Source organism: Pinus tabuliformis, chromosome 5_2, assembly GCF_031772625.1.
Source record: "Pinus tabuliformis cultivar Carrire ecotype Pingquan chromosome 5_2, CPIR1, whole genome shotgun sequence".
NCBI classification, from domain to species: domain Eukaryota; kingdom Viridiplantae; phylum Streptophyta; class Pinopsida; order Pinales; family Pinaceae; genus Pinus; species Pinus tabuliformis.
Window position 1 is genome coordinate 402,055,739 of NC_142306.1, and position 20,240 is coordinate 402,075,978.

General features: G+C 39.0%; 1 protein-coding gene across 1 annotated transcript in view; it reads left to right on the forward strand.

The window, feature by feature from the left end:
- Positions 1-20,240, forward strand: part of LOC149159223 (receptor homology region, transmembrane domain- and RING domain-containing protein 6-like) — a 307,232-nt gene that overhangs the window by 106,983 nt on the left and 180,009 nt on the right. The window contains exon 3 of the mRNA XM_089436426.1: positions 6,811-7,038. Within this exon, the coding sequence (XP_089292552.1) occupies positions 6,811-7,038 (228 nt within the window). The remainder of the gene's footprint in view (positions 1-6,810; positions 7,039-20,240) is intronic.

Sequence of the window (20,240 nt, forward strand, 5' to 3'; positions counted from 1 at the left end):
TCAGCAAAACCTTGCTCCAAAAAATTGAACTAACTGATCAATTTGGTGTGTCTCCAACTGACCCTCAAGCCTGTTACTATACTTTTCTTATTGAGTCTTCAACAGTCGAGATTAAGTCCCTAATCAACAGCTAAGATTAGATTTGGCTTGATCCTCGTCTCTTGGAAGCTTCTAACCCAAAATTATATTAATGCACATTAATATTTTAATTTTCCCTGAGTTTATACTTAAGACCCCATTAAAAATATTAATTATTTTAATATCTCTTCATCCGGGTAGAATTTCTCCAAATGATTTCTAGGTTTTGGAGATCTCATGTGCTTTAGCCTCTCCACCAATTTTCATGGCTACAACACATACGACGTTACCACAAATCAACACTCCCTCTTAGCGAGGAATGTGCTCTAGTAATGCTTCACCATGGAAACATCACACTGATCCTCTGCACCGGTACCTGTGCTAATGCTTGGCCTGCTGCCTCACATCATCTGCATTGCTGCTTCTTGTACTGCTGCCCATGACAATGCCACTGCCACTGCTACATCTGTACTGCAACTCCCTCTCAATATGCTGCCCATGCTGCCCTAGCATTGCCACTGCTAACTGCTGCACTGCAACTTAGTTACCGAGAAGTAGGTAACTGACTTCTCCCAAATACTGACATCCTAGTCAGTCTGGAAGCCTTATGAAACTGAAGCTGCCTCTGCTGCTATCCTGTGTTCCTTTTGCTGCCACTGCGTTGTTGCATACACCTCTATGCCTCTCGCACTGTTGCAACCTCTACTGCACTACCTCAGATTTTTGCACCCAAGAACTGCTTTGCTGCTCCACAACACTTTTCTCCACCCGACCCCTGTCATCATGCTATTGTCGTTAAGGGCTCCCGTAGCCAGATATGATCCAAGAGTTTGGGCACCTCAAGGATCCTGCCCTAGTATGTAGTCCTCTTGACTACAACTCGATGTCTCCCCACCTCTTTCTAGAGGTGCATGAGCACTCATGACACAATCGTCATCAATCTCGACCTATTTCTCCGCCTTAGCTGGAGCTGCCTTGGAATTGGAAGCCTCTCCCTTGTTTTTCTTCCTGGGACACTGGGATACATAATGTCATAGCTCCCCACAGTGGAATCACTTCACCTTGGAGATGTCCTTCTTCTTCCTCTTCCCTTGCTGTTCCGCAGATGCTAGAGCTACATCCTTCTCCTCTTTCTTGATTCGACGTCCCTTGCCACTACTCCCTGCCTTGGTTATCCGTCCAATCTCTTCTTGGCGAAGAGCTGCCCACATCTCCTCCCACCTTGGAAGAGTGGCCCTGCCCAAAATACTTTGGACAAATGTCTCCCACTCCTCGGAGACTGCATTCAAGGCAGTCCTCACCATGAACTCCGGATCCGGTGTAGACCCCACGGAAGTAAGTTGGTCACAAATCTCCTGCAATCTGAGGAGGAACGAATCAATCTGCTCTCCCTTCTGCATTTGATACGACCGCAATTGATTCTCCAATAACATCTTCTGCTGCACGAAAGTGCCCTGATACAAGGTCGTGAAAGTATCCCACATCTCCTTTGCTGTGCTCTTTTCAACAATATGTGGTATGACATGATCTTTGACCCTATCTAGATCATGCACTTTGCCCTCGCCATTGCATCCTCACAACGCTCATTCTCAGCTGGGTCGACTAGGATAGCCACGGTTCTCAAGGAAAAGTCCTTGATGCGATGTCGATCCAGGACTGCAAGGATCTTGGTCTTCCAGATGACAAAGTTGGAAGCCCCGTCCAACCTGTCCTGATCCCTCAGTCCGTTCACTGCGATTTTCGCTCCTCTTCTGGACTCCCTCTGAGTTTCGACTTCCCTCCTGGAAATCTCCCTCTAAGTGCTAATTTCCCTGTTGGAAATCCTCCCGTCAAATGTCGAACCGCTCCTCTCCAATCCTCCTTGCAACTGTAACTCGAATCTAGATTTCTTGGCTAGAAATCCATCAAGGTAGCGACTCCCTCTACTTTGGTTTTGTCCCCTTAAGTATTGTTCTGCATCGACAAAAACAACACCCTCCCAACTTCTCAATCACAATTTGCCCACAGCGCCCCAAGGCCCGACAACTGAAGAAACTGAGCCTTTTAGGCTCTGCGCAATCCAGACAACGACAAAATCTACTCCTCCTGGCCACAACGTCAATCCTTCCTGGTTGAGAAAGAGGACAGGGCACAACATAGGTTTGATCTGCCTCTCTTTGCTTCTGCGTTGACCCTCCTCTTGGCTCGAAATGATGACGCAAGCCCTCTGCGTCACTTCTTCTCTGCTGCTTCTGCTCTGGAACAATGCTGTCTCTCGAGACAACTGCTACTGCTACAAATTCTTTAGAATTCTGCTGGTGCCTTCACTTCTCCCGTGATCTGCAACGCTCTGATACCATGTTGAAATTTCTAAGTCTGACACGTTAGAAATCCCTACTGCTTTATCTGGTTTATTTTCTCCTACTTGTTTTTTTCATTAACAAGTTATTTATAAATATAAATATTGAAAATAAACACAAATGCAGCCTTAACTCATATACATATTAACAACTAAAATAACTGAGACAAACACGCAAGGGACACCGTTATTTTTGGACAATCGTCCCTGGAAAAACCCAATGCGGGAAAACCGGTGCAGCAGATATGAGGGTTTTATTATTATGCAATTTTTGAATACAACTAGGGTGCCAGAAATGGCTCACCCAACAGAGAATGCCCTCGGCAGTAGTACCTCTCCTCGGAGACAGATATTCCAGCTGATCAATCATCGGATGAACGATCCCACAACAACAATTGCAGCTCCTTAACTGGACAACGAAAGCTGCTCCAAGCTTCTCTGTTGCTCTGCGTCACTTTGCAGGGACTGTGTCAACTTTCTTGGCTTACCAACACTTAGTCCACCCCATGAAAATCTTTCGGCGCTGCCTGTTGGCCCTGCATCGGCTCTACTAGCCTCTGTGTCAGCCCCTTGTCTCTCTGCGTCAGCTCTCAAACCCTTTGTGTCAGCCTCTCCAGGATCTGCGCTGTCTCTCTGGCACTATCTCTGCCTCTCTGGTATGTATTCTCGGCCTCGTGCCAAACTGCCCCTCATTGCAACAGATCACTAGCTCGATTCTCTCAACAAAACCCTGCTCCAGAAAATCGAATTGACTGATCAATTTGGTGTGTCTCCAACTAACCCTTAAGCCTCTTATACTTTTCCTGTTGAGTCTTCAACGACCGAGATTAAGTCCCTAATCAACAACTAAGATTAGATTTGGCTTGATCCTCCTCTCTTGGAACCTTCTAACCCAAAATTATATTAATGCACATTAATATTTTAATTTTCCCTAAGTTTATACTTAGGACCCCATCAAAAATATTAATTATTTTAATATCTCCTCATCCAGGTAGAATTTCTCCAAACAATTTCTGGGTTTTGGAGATCTCATGAGCTTTAGCCTCTCCACAAATTTTCATGGCTAGAGCACATCCGATGCTACCACAAATCAACACCCATGAATTTGATGCTACCTTATATCGTCAACTTGTTGGAAAACTTTTGTATTTGACCCATACCCGTCCTGACCTTCCTTTGATGTTGGCCTTATTGCTCGGTTTATGCAAAACCCACATGAAATTCATTGGAAAACAACTAAAAGAATACTTCATTATGTTCAAGGTACAGTTCAGTTTCAGATTCATTACAATGCAGAAGCATCTCTTCTATTGGTTGGTTTCACTGATTCTGATTGGGCTGGTGACCCTGATGATCGGAAGTCTACTGCAGGTTATGTCTTCACTCTTGGTTTTGGACCTATTACATGGGTTTGCAAGAAAGAAAGTGCCATTTCTCTTTCTTTAGCAGACATAGAGTATCATGGCGCTGTTGAAGCTAGTAAGGAAGCCCTGTGGCTTCGTTAGATCTTATTAGAGTTTGGTTTTCAGCAGCGACATCCGACTACACTTTGGTGTGATAATCAAAGTGCCATTCAACCATGCAAAGATCTAGTCCAACATCAGCGCAACAAACACTTTGAGCTACACATGCACTTCATCAAAAAGCTCATTCGTGACCATGTTCTTGAAGTACAATATCGTTCAACCGATGATCAAGTTGCAGACATCTTTACAAAGGCTCTCACAGAGGCGAAGTTTACTAAAATTCGATTTATGGTTGGAGTTCAGGAAGTAGTCACTAAGGGGGGATAGGCTCTAATGTCTCCTTCCTTCTCGTATTGTGTCATCTTTGTACATCCTTCAATCCTATCCCAAGTTGTTCTTAAGGGGGGATGTTAGGATATTTCAACACATAGGAAATAGTTAAGTATAACTTGGTCTAGTGTATAGTTAGGTAAAGTGTGTTTCTTTAGTATGTACTTTTTGTAACTTACAATCTGACGGTCACGATATGTTCTAGACATGAAGTGGTCGACGGTTCATTCTCTCCTCGGCATTACCGACACTCGAGTCGTGGCTTAACCCCTGATTGGTCCATGATATCTATTTAAAGAGCATGGAGGGTCATTTGTAAGGTGACCGTTCATGAGAGAAGCTTATGTAATTTTTTTTTTACATTAATAAATTACCTGAAGTGGCCGCGTTGGCTCAGGCTGTGCACTGTTCCCCTCTTTGAGGGTTTTAACCACGTCAAGAACACTGGTGTACTGATCTGTGATTTGTTTGTGAGCGGTGTCCTTTGGTGTTCTATCTAAGGATCTTGCCCTGTAAATTCCTACAAGATCCAGTTGTATTTGAATTGAAACCTTGTGGCATCTTCCTACTTCTTTGACCTTTTGTCCATTATCAACCATAATGGTGAGGTCCATGGTGTGTTACACAAAAAGGTTAAGTTGTTTAGCAACAACAATATCTATATAATTATAAGTACTGCCAAAATCTAGAAGTATTGTTACATTTCTATATTTTATGATTCCTGCAAGTTTTAAGGTTTTAGGTTGTGGTTCCCTGTCATGGTTTCGAGTGGAACTGTAGGTTTGATTTCTTCTTTCATTGGCAACTGGACCTTATTCTTCTTGAGATGTGGTGGAATATACTTTGCAGTTGGTTATTATATTTGGTCTTTTGGAGTAATTATCTTTCTTTGAAGTTCATTTCTTCATTTCTATTTGTTGGGCAGATGAGGTTGAAGCTAGTGATGGGTTTTGCGGCGTTTCATCATACTCAGAATTTGAGTTGTATACTATAGTGATTCCATTTTCTGCTTTCTTGACTTCTACTTGCTTCCCATCCATTATTCTATAGTAGCCTAATGACATGTCTTCACATCTATGCCTTAGAGTCCAATTTATTCCACACTACAATTGTTTTCCTTCTTTCTCTCTTCAATTGGTGAGTTTTAGTTTGTTTTCCTTTCTCTTTCTACAATTGGTGTTTTTTACTGTTGTTGGGTTTTATAGATATATATATATATATATAGATATATATATATATATATATGAAGTGACATAACTTATAATTAATGAAGTGACATATTAAAGGACATGTCCCAACTAAAAGACATGGCTTTTAATGAAAGGGCACTTTTACCTAGCTTTATATATATGGGCCCCTCATTTGTAAATGTTATCATATCATTTTAATTTTTTACTCATACATTCATATATTATATATTTATAATTTTATCCTATAATGAATTTCTCAGTTGTATTCCAAATATTTTGGCTATTTTATTGGGGAGCTTTATTTGGTTCACATTTTGTATTAGTCTTTGTTTATGAGCCTGGCCTTATGAGATTTTGTCTGACCTAGCCTTCGGACAGTATTTTTTTGTCAGAGTTTCTCTGGTTCCTGGTTATTGATCATGTCAGGCCCTTGCACGTATACAATTAGATTTCCAAATTGAAAGGAAAAAAATTACCATTTGGTCCCACACTGAGAAGAAAAAGGAAGAGAAATCTGGAAACGATAAGCACGGAAGAGAAGCATAGCAATACCTTGAAGAAAACAGAAATTGTCACTCAGCCGCCATACACACTGCCATACGAATCATTTGCTCAATTAATTGAAGACCTTACAATCACTGCTATCATTGTGGTACATGTACCTTACGAATTATTTAAATAAAAAATTAAAGGCTATATATTGAATTCGTATCCTTCTGTGCAAATCCAATTAATTACTAGAAAATAATTAATTAAGAACATTGGAGCTGAAAATTTTATGTCTTGTATCTTGTAGCCTAAAACTTGAAAGTCATGCTTTACATTTCTTGCACTTAACCTTCCAGCCTGATTTAACTATAGAGGAATAAGTAGTGTACTTGCAGAAATAGGTAGCTGAAGCACCTTCTTGCACTCTTCCCTCTTTAAAAAATGAGGTGTACTTTTGTTTTATGCCTTTGAAGGCATGGAATAATATAGAATCTATATATTATCACTTACGCCTAGAGTTGTGCTTTAGTTTATGTTATTCTGTCTATGTTCTCTGTGCAGTTCAGCATGGTAGAATTTATATTTCGTTAGAACCTGCTTCTTTTTCTTTTAAATATATATGATATATATCTCGTATGCACACATATACACACACTTTTTGATTTTTAATTTTTTAATTAAAATTGTCACTTACAAAATGGTTTGGCTTAAACAAAATCTGATGCTTCTATTCAGTTGGACAATGGTAAATATAAGCTAATCCTTGACATTATATCTGGTCAATCTTTACTTTACACTTCTTGTTATTGTTATTGTTATTTGAATTAGTTTATCATTTCTTTGCTTCTTGTGCTCTTTTCACACGTTACAAGTCCAAATGGAGGTCACCTGTTTTCTCATCTGTATATTTGCATTGCAGCACCCCGTATCTCAGGAGCTGGCATTATGGGTGTAGTTTACGTTGCAAATCCATTGAATGCTTGCGTGGAGCTCAGTGATTTAGCTCCTAAGACTGGAAATTATTCTCCTATTCTTTTAGTTGAGCGCGGTGGATGCACATTTGAGTCAAAGGCTCGCATTGCTCAAGAAGCTGGCTATGAAGCTGTTATTGTTTACAATGATGAGGATGGAGAGGAACTTGTGACAAGTAAGTCTGTACAACCCACAATTGAAGAAGACATGTTGTGAATCTGTTTGATCAACAAGGGCAACAACCATATGGGATCAAATGGCATAGGCAGATAAGTTTCTATTGTTCAGGTGTTGTAATCTGTTTGCTAAAAAGGGTCACACTGTGAAGAAAAAAGTAGATCACATATGCCTTGCCACCCCCTGGATTTGCACGAAAGATCATTCCAGATCGTCCAAGTACAAACCCTTGGGCAACTTAGAAGTGTCACCCAGTTTCACGTTAGTTGTCACTTCTCACTTTAGGTTGGCTCTCCTCTGGCACAAGGGGGTATTCCTGAATGAGATTACAGAGTCTTTCTTCACAACCCTTAAAACTAATTCAGACTTAGCAATCTAAAATTTTATGATATGCGATAGATATGTGGTGGTTTGTTCAAGTAGATCAGTGCCTATTCCTTGGGCAATGGATTCAAAGCACTCTGAGATTAATAGAATGAGATAATAGACAATGTTTTAACCAACAAAGATGCTCCAAACTGCAGCATTTATTTTTGATAACAGTTCTGTAAATTTAGTTTTCAGCCAACATAGCTAGCTCATAAAGATGTCATAATACTTTTGGTATGTACTTGTTTCATCACATAACAGGAGAATCTGAATAATGAAGTAAAAGACAGCCTTATGTTAGCATAACAGCCAAGGTACATAGCATAATCCAGATATGAAATCGAGGGCTTTAAGAGGGCGAAAGAGTCACTTCTCAACTCTCATATGCTGGTAATTAAACCCTATAACAGCAGCTGAAATTGCCAGCATAGAAGAGAGGAAACAAAAACCATAATGGCAGCCTTACAATTGCAGATTACAGCCCTGACTATTTCCTTGTTGAAGCTCCAAAACTGCACAAGTTATCTTCAACTATGGCCCTATTGTCTATGGATTTCTTCACAGTGAAAACACACTTTGCAAGTGAGGAGGAGGCCTCTGTTTACAGGCTTTTTTCTTCAACAACTTTCTAACAGAGATTTTTCTAAAATGTTATGAATCCCTCTGCTCCTCCAAAGAATTTTCTAGGATGTTATGGATCCCTCTTCAGGAAATAAAATATACATAAGAAGGTCTATAAGTCTTCTTTAACTAAGGTGCTCTTCTTTTTAGTGCTAGATACATTGAAGTAGAAACATTCAGATACTTCATGCGTCTTCTTCTTACTATTGGCGATAAGAAGGTTCTTCTAGCAACTTCTTTAAACAAATACTTCCATGTACAGTGCTCCTCGTTAAAATGCTTTCCTCATAGACTGGGCTCCTTGAGCATGTGCTGACGTGTTAGGACATCCTGTTTATGCCTCCAAATATGCAACAATTGCCTTGGGGAGTGTGAAAAAGCCTCAAAAATATTCTCATAGTGAAAACATGCATGAAAATATGTATAGAGGTCTGTCAAATCATCCATCAGAGACTAGAAATGTCCTCCTCTAATTCCAGCACTTAGGATCTGGTGAATATGTAATTGGTAACACCCCTATTGTAAAATATTGATTCATTTTCTGCTACTTGAAATCTCTTTGTAGAGATTTTTCCTTGCTAATTTGTTAAATGTCTTGAGAAATTCTTTAAAATAGGCGAATGCTATCAGCTTCAGGTACTTTGAAACGTATTGCTTGAATCTGGATTCTGATCTCTCCCTCTCTCTCTCTCTCTCTATATATATATATATATATATAGAGAGAGAGAGAGAGAGAGAGAGAGAGAGAGCATTGTTGACAAAATCTTACCAAATCAAAAGAAACAAAGTCAAGATTGGATAATGTTCATTTGCTTGCAGGAAAAATTGTAGTCACTAAACAAGTCAAGTTGATCACCATTGTGTGTGAGAGAGAGAGAGAGAGCATGAGCATTGCTGACAAAATCTTACCAAATCAAAAGAAACAAAGTCAAGATTGGATAATGTTCATTTGCTTGCAGGAAAAATTGTAATCACTAAACAAGTCAAGTTGAACACCATTGAGAATGATGTAAATGATACTTCTAGAAATTATAGGCAGATTTCAGGTTTTCAAAGAAACCAATTTTCTCTTGTTTCTCCCGTTGTCCAACTTCTGCCATGCCTTGCTGTACTTAATGCCCTGGTGATATCTTTACAAGGTCTACTATATTTTGTTCAAACCTAGTATCTCAGCAGTGTGGTAAGAAGAAATAATTTTTTCCATCAACTTTGTCTCACACTTTCAACACTGTACAAACGATCTCATTCTGAATAATTCTTTTTTCAGTTCAAGAGTGCTGTATTTTTGTGTAATCACAGCATTGCTTCCTGATGCTTGTGTTTTATCTGTTAAATCAATAACTAACACACATTGGTTACACCGTTAAGTAAAAATGGTCTGAATAGTTCCAATCAAGGTAGGTCAATATGCTTTGCAATTACCAGAATGTGAATAGTTAAAACAATAGGATTCAAATTGACAAAGAAAGATAAATTTGGGGGTTCTTTCTCATGCATTCTAGTCTCTATTTTGACTTTTGAAATATCTGAGCTTCCCTAGCTGTATTAAAAGGAACCCTGTATTATTGAGTAAAATATGTGTATGATCATAATGAGAACTCAACCTACGTTCTTCCAGAATTGATTGTTCAAATTGTATCATTTTTTTTCCTGTGGAAAATCAGGGTAGGTCCACCTGAAGGGACCACACCCCCTGGCCAAACTAATCCGAGTCTAACCCCGAGGGTATCTAGGAGAATTGAACCTGTGACCTCCCAATGACAAGGTACTTTAGCAACAGGACCTCGACCAATTGAGCTAACCCTGGGGGCTAAGTTCTAATTGTATCATGTCAAACATATGAGCAACTATTGATGATTGGCCTTTACAAAACATTACATCAACATTACAAGTATAATACTCTTTTAGACACATAGGACCTTAATACAACAATGTTGTCATTGTGCTTAGGAGCACACATGCCCTGCCCCTTAACAAATGCATTGCATTAATGCATCTAGTATTACAACTGAACTCTGAATTTCAGCTCTTTCTTCCTTGCTGTTTACTAGGAGATCTTGTTGACCCAACTGAACTCACAGAAGATTGAAAAGGACCTTCATCAATTAGCTGAATGAAATCAAGAGTCGACATTGATTGAGATGCTAAATGATGTCAGATGAATCCAAATATGGTTCAACAAACCCATTATTAACCATCTCCATCTTTCTACTTGAGATGACATCGACATAAATTTCTATAATTGGTTGGGGTGAAGTTGAAAACATTTCTGGAACTTTCTGAACAGTTAGTGAAGCTGGCTGATCAAAGAGAAGCTGAACACAATTATCAACTTGTGGGAACTCTTACTTCATTTTTTTTTATTTTGTTGGCTGACCCAGGGGGGTTTGAACCTGGAATCTCAAGGAACATAACACTTCATTATCAAGGCAATTGCCAATTGAGTTACCCCATGGGCTTACATTTTAATTTCTCTTATGATTTTTCTTTTTAATCTGTCTTTTTCCTTTCATACGTTACATGTATTCCATGGAAAAGTTATTTCAATTTATGCAATTTCTCCAATATGTTTAGGAGCATTATCTTATCCATAATGCAAGGTTTTGAAGCTCAATTTGCATAATTCTGAATTCTGACAAGCATGTTCCATTAATTGGTTTTAAAAAGAAAGAAGTTTTCTACTTCTTAGTGATGATCATTTTGCACCAAATGAGATGACGCAGAAAGAAATAAAAGAGAGACTTTGATTTTTATCATTGTTGGGTCACATTTGCAATGTACACATTTTTGTTTGAATACTTGGTGGTTGAAAACTACTAGACTCATCCCAACTAACCAACTACTAATATTAATGTTTTGTCAGTAACATTAAATTTAGGGTTCTAGGGAGCACTCTAGGAGCTCCTACTCCTGCTCAAGGATCTTGCTCCATAGTGACGTGCTTCTGAAACACTCTCAATCTGGAGCCTTTTTTCAGAGCACGTTCCTACCCAACACATGTGCTGTCCTTGGAATTTTGAGTGTGTGTTCTTGAGCACTCCCATGAGTGCTCCTGGGAGCGTACCCTAGAGTGGTCCATAAACAAGAGGATTTTTCCCTTTTTTACTCCTTTTTAGAAAACTTTAGGGCCTTCCCATACGGCTCCAATAGGGAACACATCCTCTAGGAAGAGGGTGTAGAGATGATAAAGGACCTAATTCCTTCTCCTTTCTTAGGAGTTTTCATTCATGTGTTTAGGGCTTTGAGATATTAAAGGGTAAGCTTGAGGGGAACAAAATTTTGAGAGTTGTGAGATGAGATTGAAGGCTGCAACAATTATTCGGTTGCTGTTAGAGAGTTGAAGATGTAATTGCTAAGCCTAAACTCTATTGTTGTTTATTACTTGATTTCTTCTCTTCACTTCTTTCTCATTCCTTTTCCTTCATTCAATGGCAGGTTTTATGTCAAACACTTGACAAATGTATTTCTCATGTAGGGTATGATGCTATTTTTGATTCTAATGTTGTTGCTGGGGAATATGGATTGCGAAGAAGATGAGAATATGAACCCTAATGAATGATTGATTTTAGGGGAGGGAGCCATAGAAGGGAGTGAAGGTGGAGCTTCAAAGGGAAATGAAATTACAAGTAGAACTAAATGTGATCCTTCCACATCATTGTGGAAATATGTGACAAAACTTGATGAGGGCAAAAGGGGTAGAGTAATTAACTATTATGCAACAATGTGTTACCGCTTGTTAATGTGAGTCTTATTTTACATTTCATGGGCTCTCTTTATCTTAGAAGTGTTGCTTGAAGCAGGTACTTCAGTTGATGCTCCTGATAAGAACAACATTGCTCCTCATTATACTTCGGCATATGTACAGTATGAAGTGCTGAACTTCTATTCATGGGAGGGCACTGCCACAATGTGTCTTGGTTGTTAATTTGGAAAATCAAATTGTTGATTTTAGTAGGGAGAAGCATTGTTGTAGGTTTGAGGAAATGTTCTGATTTTATCATGATAATATGATACTAGTTATGGATAAGGAGGGTGTCTTGTTGTACTAAATTTTTTTTCCATACCTGGAAATAAAGCACTGTTTTGTGGAGGAATAGAACTGCTGATATTTGGGTTAAGTTTCCTGATTTTTGGGACAATGAAGAGCACTTCTATGAGGAGAGATCATAGTGATATGATTAAATGAATAGGGCAATTTTTCTATAGTGATAATGTTTTTTATGATGCCCTTAACATGTTTTCACTCAATATCCAGCAGAAATCAAATATTTCTGCCACTGTCTGCCTGAGTTTTTCCAAAAGCAAAGGCAGGGCACAAGGTTTAGTCACAGCACAACATATTCTGTCTGGAAGTACCCCAGACATATTCTGTCACAGCACAACATATTGCATCCATATTTATACTATTGTGGACTTTGGCAGGAGGCCGGGGCTTACTTTTGGTTATGATATTGCATCGAATGCAAAACCATGTTTTAAGAAGCTTAGCACTTAAACCAAGGGGTCACACATTTTTAAAGCGCTTCATTTTGAGAAGCTTATGGCATATTTTGAGGATAGAGGTCCACTTTGAGGGGAGTGTCCAGCATAGAGAAGGTCAATCAAAATTGTTTAGCCAGATTTTGAGGATGAATAATCATTCTTAGAGAGGATGTTTTTGTTTTTGTTGATGCTGTAGCTTCAGAAGGTCTTTTGCACAGGCTTGTGTCGAGCATGTAGGAGAAGAAGTCTTCTTTAGGTGTTGTTCGAGAGGAGAAACTAATATGATCTCCTTCCTAAGTTTTAACTTAGGAAAAAGTACATTGATTAATTATTTAATTAATGTTGACTTTGGGCTAATGTTTATCTAAGAATAAATATTAAATTATTTAAGTGATTTAGATTTAATCATCAACATTGATCAAAGAAGGCTAGGCTTTTATCTTAGTCATTTATCACTTTGGAGATTAGGGATTTGGCCCATGGAGAAATTATAAAGAGAACCTATGGAAGAGGATGAAGACACATTGTTATTGTTGAGAGAGTGATTTTCTCAAGAAGTGAGATACTCCAGGACTGAAGAGAAGGGAAAATGGTTGCAGCAAGAAAATTTCGGTAGCAAATTTCAAGGAGGTCAAGTTTAGGAGAGAGTGTCCAAATTGTTGAAGAGAAGGGTTGAGCTTTGGAGGTGTTGAATTTTTGTAGCTATGGTTGGTCTTCATAATTAAATGTTTTATCCCGTCAAATATATGTAAGACATGTTCTTCATGTTAGCTTCAAAAGAGAGGGAATTTTGGATTTCTAAATTTGAATTTTTGGCATCAAAATATCAAGTCGGCCCAACTTATAGAGGCACCCATTTGGGCTAACGTTTATCTAAGGATAAATATTGAATTATTTAAGTGATTTAGATTTAATCATCCCCATTGATCAAAGAAGGCTAGGCTTTTATCTTAGTCATTTATCACTTTGGAGATTAGGGATTTGGCCCATGGAGAAATTATAAAGAGAACCTATGGAAGAGGTTGAAGAAACATTTTTATTGTTGAGAGAGTGATTTTCTCAAGAAGTGAGAGACTCCAGGACTGAAGAGAAGGGAAAATGATTGTAGCAAGAAAATTTCGGGAGCAAATTTCAAGGAGGTCAAGTTTAGGAAAGAGTGTCCAAATTGTTGAAGAGGAGGGTTGAGTTTTGGAGGTGTTGAATTTTTGTGGCTATGGTTGGTCTTCATAATTAAATGTTTTATCCCTTCAAATATATGTAAGACGTGCTTCATGTCAGCTTCAAAAGAGAGGGAATTTTGAATTTCTAAATTTGAATTTTTGGCATCAAAATATCAAGCCGGCTCAACTTATAGAGGTACCCATTTGGCCTCCTATAAGACTATATAAAGGCTTCGACCTCTTACTCAAAAGGAAATTCGGATCACCATTTGTGGTAGAGAGAGGATGGATTTGAGGCAGAGCATATGACAAATTTGAGGCAGAGTAAGGACAGATTTGAGGCAGAGTTTTTGGGCATACTAGAGTAGCGGACCTAGATTTTCGGGTGCAGAAGTAGGCCGAATTTCGGCCCTAGCAGATCAGACTAGGTCGAATTGTTTGGGCAGCAGATTGACTTGTCTAGAGGGCAGTTTGACTAGGTGTGACCAGGGCAGCGTTACTAGTCAGTTTGAATTTATGTTTGACTTGAAGAATTAGAGGTATCTCTGTTGAACTCATAGTTTTAAAAACTGGAACTGGTGACTGGACTAGTCCACCTAATAAACCGGGTTTCAAATCGGAACCGGTCAAACAGGGACTGGTTAGGTCTAAATGAATCGATTTTTAAAAAAATACATTAAATAATTAATCTTTAATGAAAGAAAACTATTTTTAATATTTAAAACCATGATTCCAATCTAATAAAGACAAAATATGCAAAGTTTTCTCATTTATATACCATGTAGAGGTGAATATATTAAAATGGTGCAATACATATCATCGACAAAATACATAAGCAATGAGGCTCTAAATGGCTTATAAAGTCCAGAAACAATGCTACAAGCTATGAGGCCATTGGCCTACTAGCTTGTAAGACTTTTGGTTATGATTGAGATAGTTTTCCTCACCTAAGTTCTTTTCAAGACTTAGGAACTTGAAAAGAACTTAGGTGAGGAAAACTATCTCAATCATAACAGAGATCTCTTACTTCCTCATTCTTGGACTTCTTCTTTTCAACGACCTCCACTTCTTCGGTGATATGGGTTTCTTATCTTCCTCTTTTGTTATTGTCCTTCTTGATCTTAGGACAATCCCTTTTGTAGTGCCCATATTCTTGACACACATAACATTGAATCTTTGCCATGCCCCTTTTCATTTTCCGAGAACCAGACTTTTCAAATTTTCCCTTTCTTCTTGTCATTGTAGCATAAGCTTGATTCTGCTCACCTGGTCGCACACCAGATTTGGCCTTTAGTCTAGATTCTTCAATCTTGCACAGTGACCATAGATCTTGGAATGGAGTAGCTTCTTTCTTCCCATAAATACTTGAAGTAAAGTTACTCCACTCCTCCGGTAGTACAATTGTGTTCATTTCTCTATCAAACATGACTTCTCCCAGATCTCAGATATCCTCATAAAGTATGAGGCTATTCCATCTTCCCTTGACATCTTCAACTTGTAGAGTTCTTGCCTTAATGAGATGACTTCTCCAACAGTGCTTACGAAATACAACTCTACCAGTTTGTCATAAATTTCTTTTGAAGTTTCGAGTTTTGATACATATGGGATGAGGGGATCCTTGATGGATTCTATGAGAATCCTTTGAGCCCTAACTTCCCCTTTCATATACTTTGCAAGAGCTTGAGCATCTTCCTTTCTTGGTTTAGTGATAGATCCTTTGACATGTTCCATAACCTCATTTTCAATGAGATTCAGATCTATCATTTTCTTCCATGCAAGATAGTTTGAAGCCCCAACCAATTTGTTGCTTTCCTTGCAAAAAGACATTTTGACAGATTTAGATGTGGACATAAATATACTTACTTGATAGGATGCTCCTTCTTCTTACTGCTTCCTTGATGTTGATGATGATATAGAGAACAAAAAATTCCTTGATGAAGATAGTTTTCTCCAATAATGATCCTTGATCACACAAAGAGGGCGATCCCTTAGGATCCTTTGATGGTGGAGTCTTGTTGATGAAGATCAATGATGAATTCTTGATGATGTCTTCAATGGTAGGGATTTTGCTTCAATGAGAGAGAGATCACCTTAGAATCTTGATGACAACGTCTTTTGATCTAGCTTCCTTTGGATGAATAGTTTACAAGATATTTCAACTTCACAATGATTGAGAGTGGATCCCAAGAATGCTTCTTTGTTTGATGATGATATGATCTTGATCTTGATCTTGAAGTGCTTCTCTTGGATGAATAAACTTCAAGGTTACCTTGATTCGTAGAAGTATTAGGTGATTTCTCTTCTATTGATAACTCCTTGTGAATGCTTTTTACTTCTTAGATTAGGATCTTCTTTTACTTATGTTATTATAGTGTTATTCTTCATTAAACAACCACTAAAGCATAAACCATAAAGAGATAAGAGACACAGGATGTAGGCTATCAGTGAGGGCCAAAACTTCTCCCACTTGAGAGGAAAACCCAAACAAATTATTTTTCTTATAGTGACTTCAATTGACGAATACCAAGACCATGACCATTGACTTATTTGCCACTCCAAGACCATGACACAAAGCTTCCTTGATGAGATCCTTAGTCAACAATAGTCAACCTTCTGTTCCTTCCTCCTTCTCGGTTATTCTTCAACTTCGACTTCTTTTTGCTTCAGGCTTTCACTTTATTTCGACCTCCTTGAATTAGGTTTGCAATATTCCACCCTAATTTAGAAACCCTAGTTTCTCCTTCTAGAAAAATGTCCTTGATACCTTCGCTTAGGATAGGGTCTTCTTCTAGCTTTTCTCGGCTTCTCCTTTGACTTGCTCCTCTTCCAATTAGGCTAACTAAGAGGACTGTAATTCCTCTCGTCTTCTTCTGGAGCAAATGACCTCTTTCTTCTTCACACCTGTGACCCGAAACAAACCCAAAAACACACCTAAAGACTTCTCTTTTTCTTTGCTTTACTTCGCTGGCTATTGGAATATCTTCCTTAACCTTTTCTCACTTCTTGTTTCATACTTGTTGATGACCAAAATTCTTGGTCTAAAAGGCGGCCGAGCTGACTTATTTATAGTTGTTTCCCCATCAAATAGGCCGACTTGAGAGAGGGTGGGACGACATGTCATTTGGTGAAGATCTTTTATTCCATCTTGAAGCCAACTTGTAGGAGGTGCCTTTGCTTGGTCTTGGAGGGCCTTCTTATTCATTTAATGGCTTATATACAAATTTAACATGCCCAAGAAGGTTCCTTCCTACATGACATTGACACAAATTGACTTTTATGACTGGATGACAAAGCCTAAAGGTTCACAATGGGAACCTTAACTAAAATAAAATTTCTTGATCATGAAACCCATGATTCAAGTATTACAAAAATAATTTTATCTTTTTTTCATCAATTACATTTTATCACAATTACACGTCATTATGAAGACCGAACCTAGTTACACTTTTCAACCAATTAATGGATCCCACACTGTATAGGCAACTGATAGGTTCCTTGATGTATTTGGTCAACATTAGGCCGGATATATGTTTTGTTGTGAACACACTCAGCCAGTTCATGGTGGAGCCGAGACAAGTTCATTCGGTGGCAACGAAGCATGTGCTAAGATACCTACGTGGCACAATAGACTTTGGACTAAGTTATGTGAGAGCTAGAGGAGTGGAGCTGCAGGGGTACATAGACTTTGATTGGGCAGGGAGTGCGGTGAACAAAAAGTCCACATCTAGATGTTTTTTTAGCTTGGGATTAGCCATGATATTGTGGTTTAGCAGGAAGCTACAGTCAGTGGCCTTAGTTCAACAAAGGCATAGTACATGGCAACTAGTATGGCAAGTTGTGAGGCAGTTTGGCTTTGCAAGATGCTTGCATGATTATTTGATCTGTAGATGGGAACATTGGTGATCCACTGTGATAATTAGATTTGCATTAAGCCCTTTGAGTATCCTGTGTTTCATGATTGGTCCAAGCGTATCGAGATCAGATATCATTTCATCATAGACAAAGTCCAGAGGGGTGCTGTGAGATTGTAGTACATTTCAATAGATGAGCAGGTGATAGATGTTCAGTATCGAGATACGCTGGGGTTAGTGGAGAATTCGTTCCTTGCTAGTGGGGGGTGTTGAAGTGAGTGGTTGCTTTAAAAGGTCGTTTGCATAGGCTTGGTGTCTTAGATTGTGGAAGACATTATTTGCATCTTCTAGGTGTTTGATTGTTGGAGTAAGTGATTCATGTTTGCTTTCCTAAGTCTAACTTAGGAAAAGTACAATAATCAAAGTCAATTAGTTATTGTGGTCTATTGAGTCATTTTCTAAGGATATATAATTTAGTTAAGTGACTTAGAAATAGTCTCAATTGTTGATCTTCAAGATGGTTTTATAAGGGAGATTTGGACTTAATGAAGATTATAAAGGGAGCCTAGTGAGGAGGTGAAGACACAAGTTGTGTGAGCGAGTCATCATTTAGAGAGCGATTTTTTCTAAGTGCGAGTGGCTCTGTGGATCAAGAACTCAATGAAGGAGAAGTGCGAGTTGATTGGGGCGAATCTAGGAGTGCTGAGTAGGAGGAGATTGTAGGGCTGAGTCGCTTGAGGGAGATTGATTTTATCTAGAGGAGAACGAGTTACTGGAGGGCCGATCTTTTCTAGTGCACATTAGTGGCACCAAGGAGGGTACAGGTTGAGTTGCTCGCTGAGTATTTGGGCAGAGTTCTCTAGGCTAATTTCCTTTGGAGGCTAATTTTCTAGAGGCCGAGTTCCTTGGGTCGAATTCACTTTGTGGGAGTCGAGTTACGGGTTCTAGGATTTTGTATTTTTCCTTGTATCTCCGTGGGTCGAAAAACCAAGATTTTCGATATAATTAAATGACGGAGAATTGTTGTGGGTGAATTACTATGTAATGTGTGATTGATCTTTTTGGCTTATTTAATTCTAGAAGTTGAAAATACTAGTGATTTTATTTTTTGGTGATTCAATAATTATTTGGGTAAATAGATAAATTGTTGGCGATAAATTAAATCGCTGCAAGAAAATAAATTTGGTTTGTATTAGAAATTTAATAGTATGGCCAAGGAGCACGATGATCTTCATGTGGAGCTTGGTGTTAATGCCAGGTATGTAGTGGAGTTTATTGGCAACATACAATTCCAGTTGGACCTTGGGGGTCGCATGGAGTTGAAGGAAGTATTTCATGTACCTAGATTGGAGAAGAACTTGTTCTGTGTATCAACTATGTAGGATAGAGGACTTGAGGTCAGTTTCATGGGAGGTGAGGTATCCATTAGGTCGAAAGGAGCTGATCCTAGCGTGAGGTGAGTGATAGGCAAAAAATAGAGCAACCTGTATCTGTTGAGAGGACAACTAGTGAAGGCCCTTGTACATGATAGTGACAGCTAGAGTGAGCTTTGGCACGAGAGGATGGGGCATCTATACTATATGGCTCTATCATTGTTATGGGAGATTGTCACTAGTTTTTCAGAGTTTAGTGTGGAACAAGATGGCATGTGCAAAGGATGTGCACTTGGCAAACATGCCAAAATAACATTTCCTAATAGTGAGACCAAGACTAAGGGAGTGTTGGATTTGGTGCATTTCGATGTTTGTGGGCCTATGTCAGTGGAGTCTGTGTTTGGGTTTACTTATATTCTGACCTTTATAGATGACTATTCCAGGGGGACATGTATTTACTTTCTGAAGGTCAAGGATGAAGGCCTCGCTTGATTCCAAGATGTTAAAGCTCTAGTGGAGGACCAGACTAGGAAGAAGATTAAAGTCCTAAGGTTAGACAATGGGGGCGACTATACCTCCAATGAGTTTAATGGTTTTTGCAAGGAGGCAGGGATTAAGCAATCTGTAGCAAAATGGAGTGGCAGAAAGGAGGAATAGGACTATGGTCAGAGAAACAAAGGCAATGATCCATGATTAGGACTTGGCAACTTGCCTATGTTCTTGTGGGAGGAGAGACTTGTAACACAACAATGTACCTACCGAACAAGAGTCCTTAAGAAATAGTGGAGGACAAAACTCCTGAGGTGGCATTTATAGGAGTGAGATCAAAGGTGAGCCATCTTCACATGTTCGATAGCCCAGTGTATGTCCATATTACATAAGAGAAGAGGTCTAAGTTGGATCCCTCATCTGAGAGAGGGATTCTTGTTGTATACTGTGATATCTTAGAGGCGTAAAGTGTTTACATTTTGAGGTTTAGGAAGATAGTAGTTAGTTGGGATGTTAGAGGAAGATAGTAAGTAGTTGGGATGTTAGATTTGAGGAGGTTAGGACCTTTAGGAGGTCGCATGAGACAAGTCCAACAATTGCAAAGGATCGAGAGCGAGAGCCTCTAAAGGTTGAGTAGGGACCAACAACACAAACAACAACAAGGTCATAACCTTATGGTTAGGATGAGCGAGATGTTCCTTAGATTTCTACCAAGAGGAGGTCGAGATGGGTTGGTCAGACCTTGAGGGATGCCGAGGAGCATGTGGAGGTTCCTAGCATGAACTTAGGGAGAGTAGACCACTAGCTGGATTTTCTAGCTATATGGCCTTGATGAGCAACATTAGTGAGTGCAAG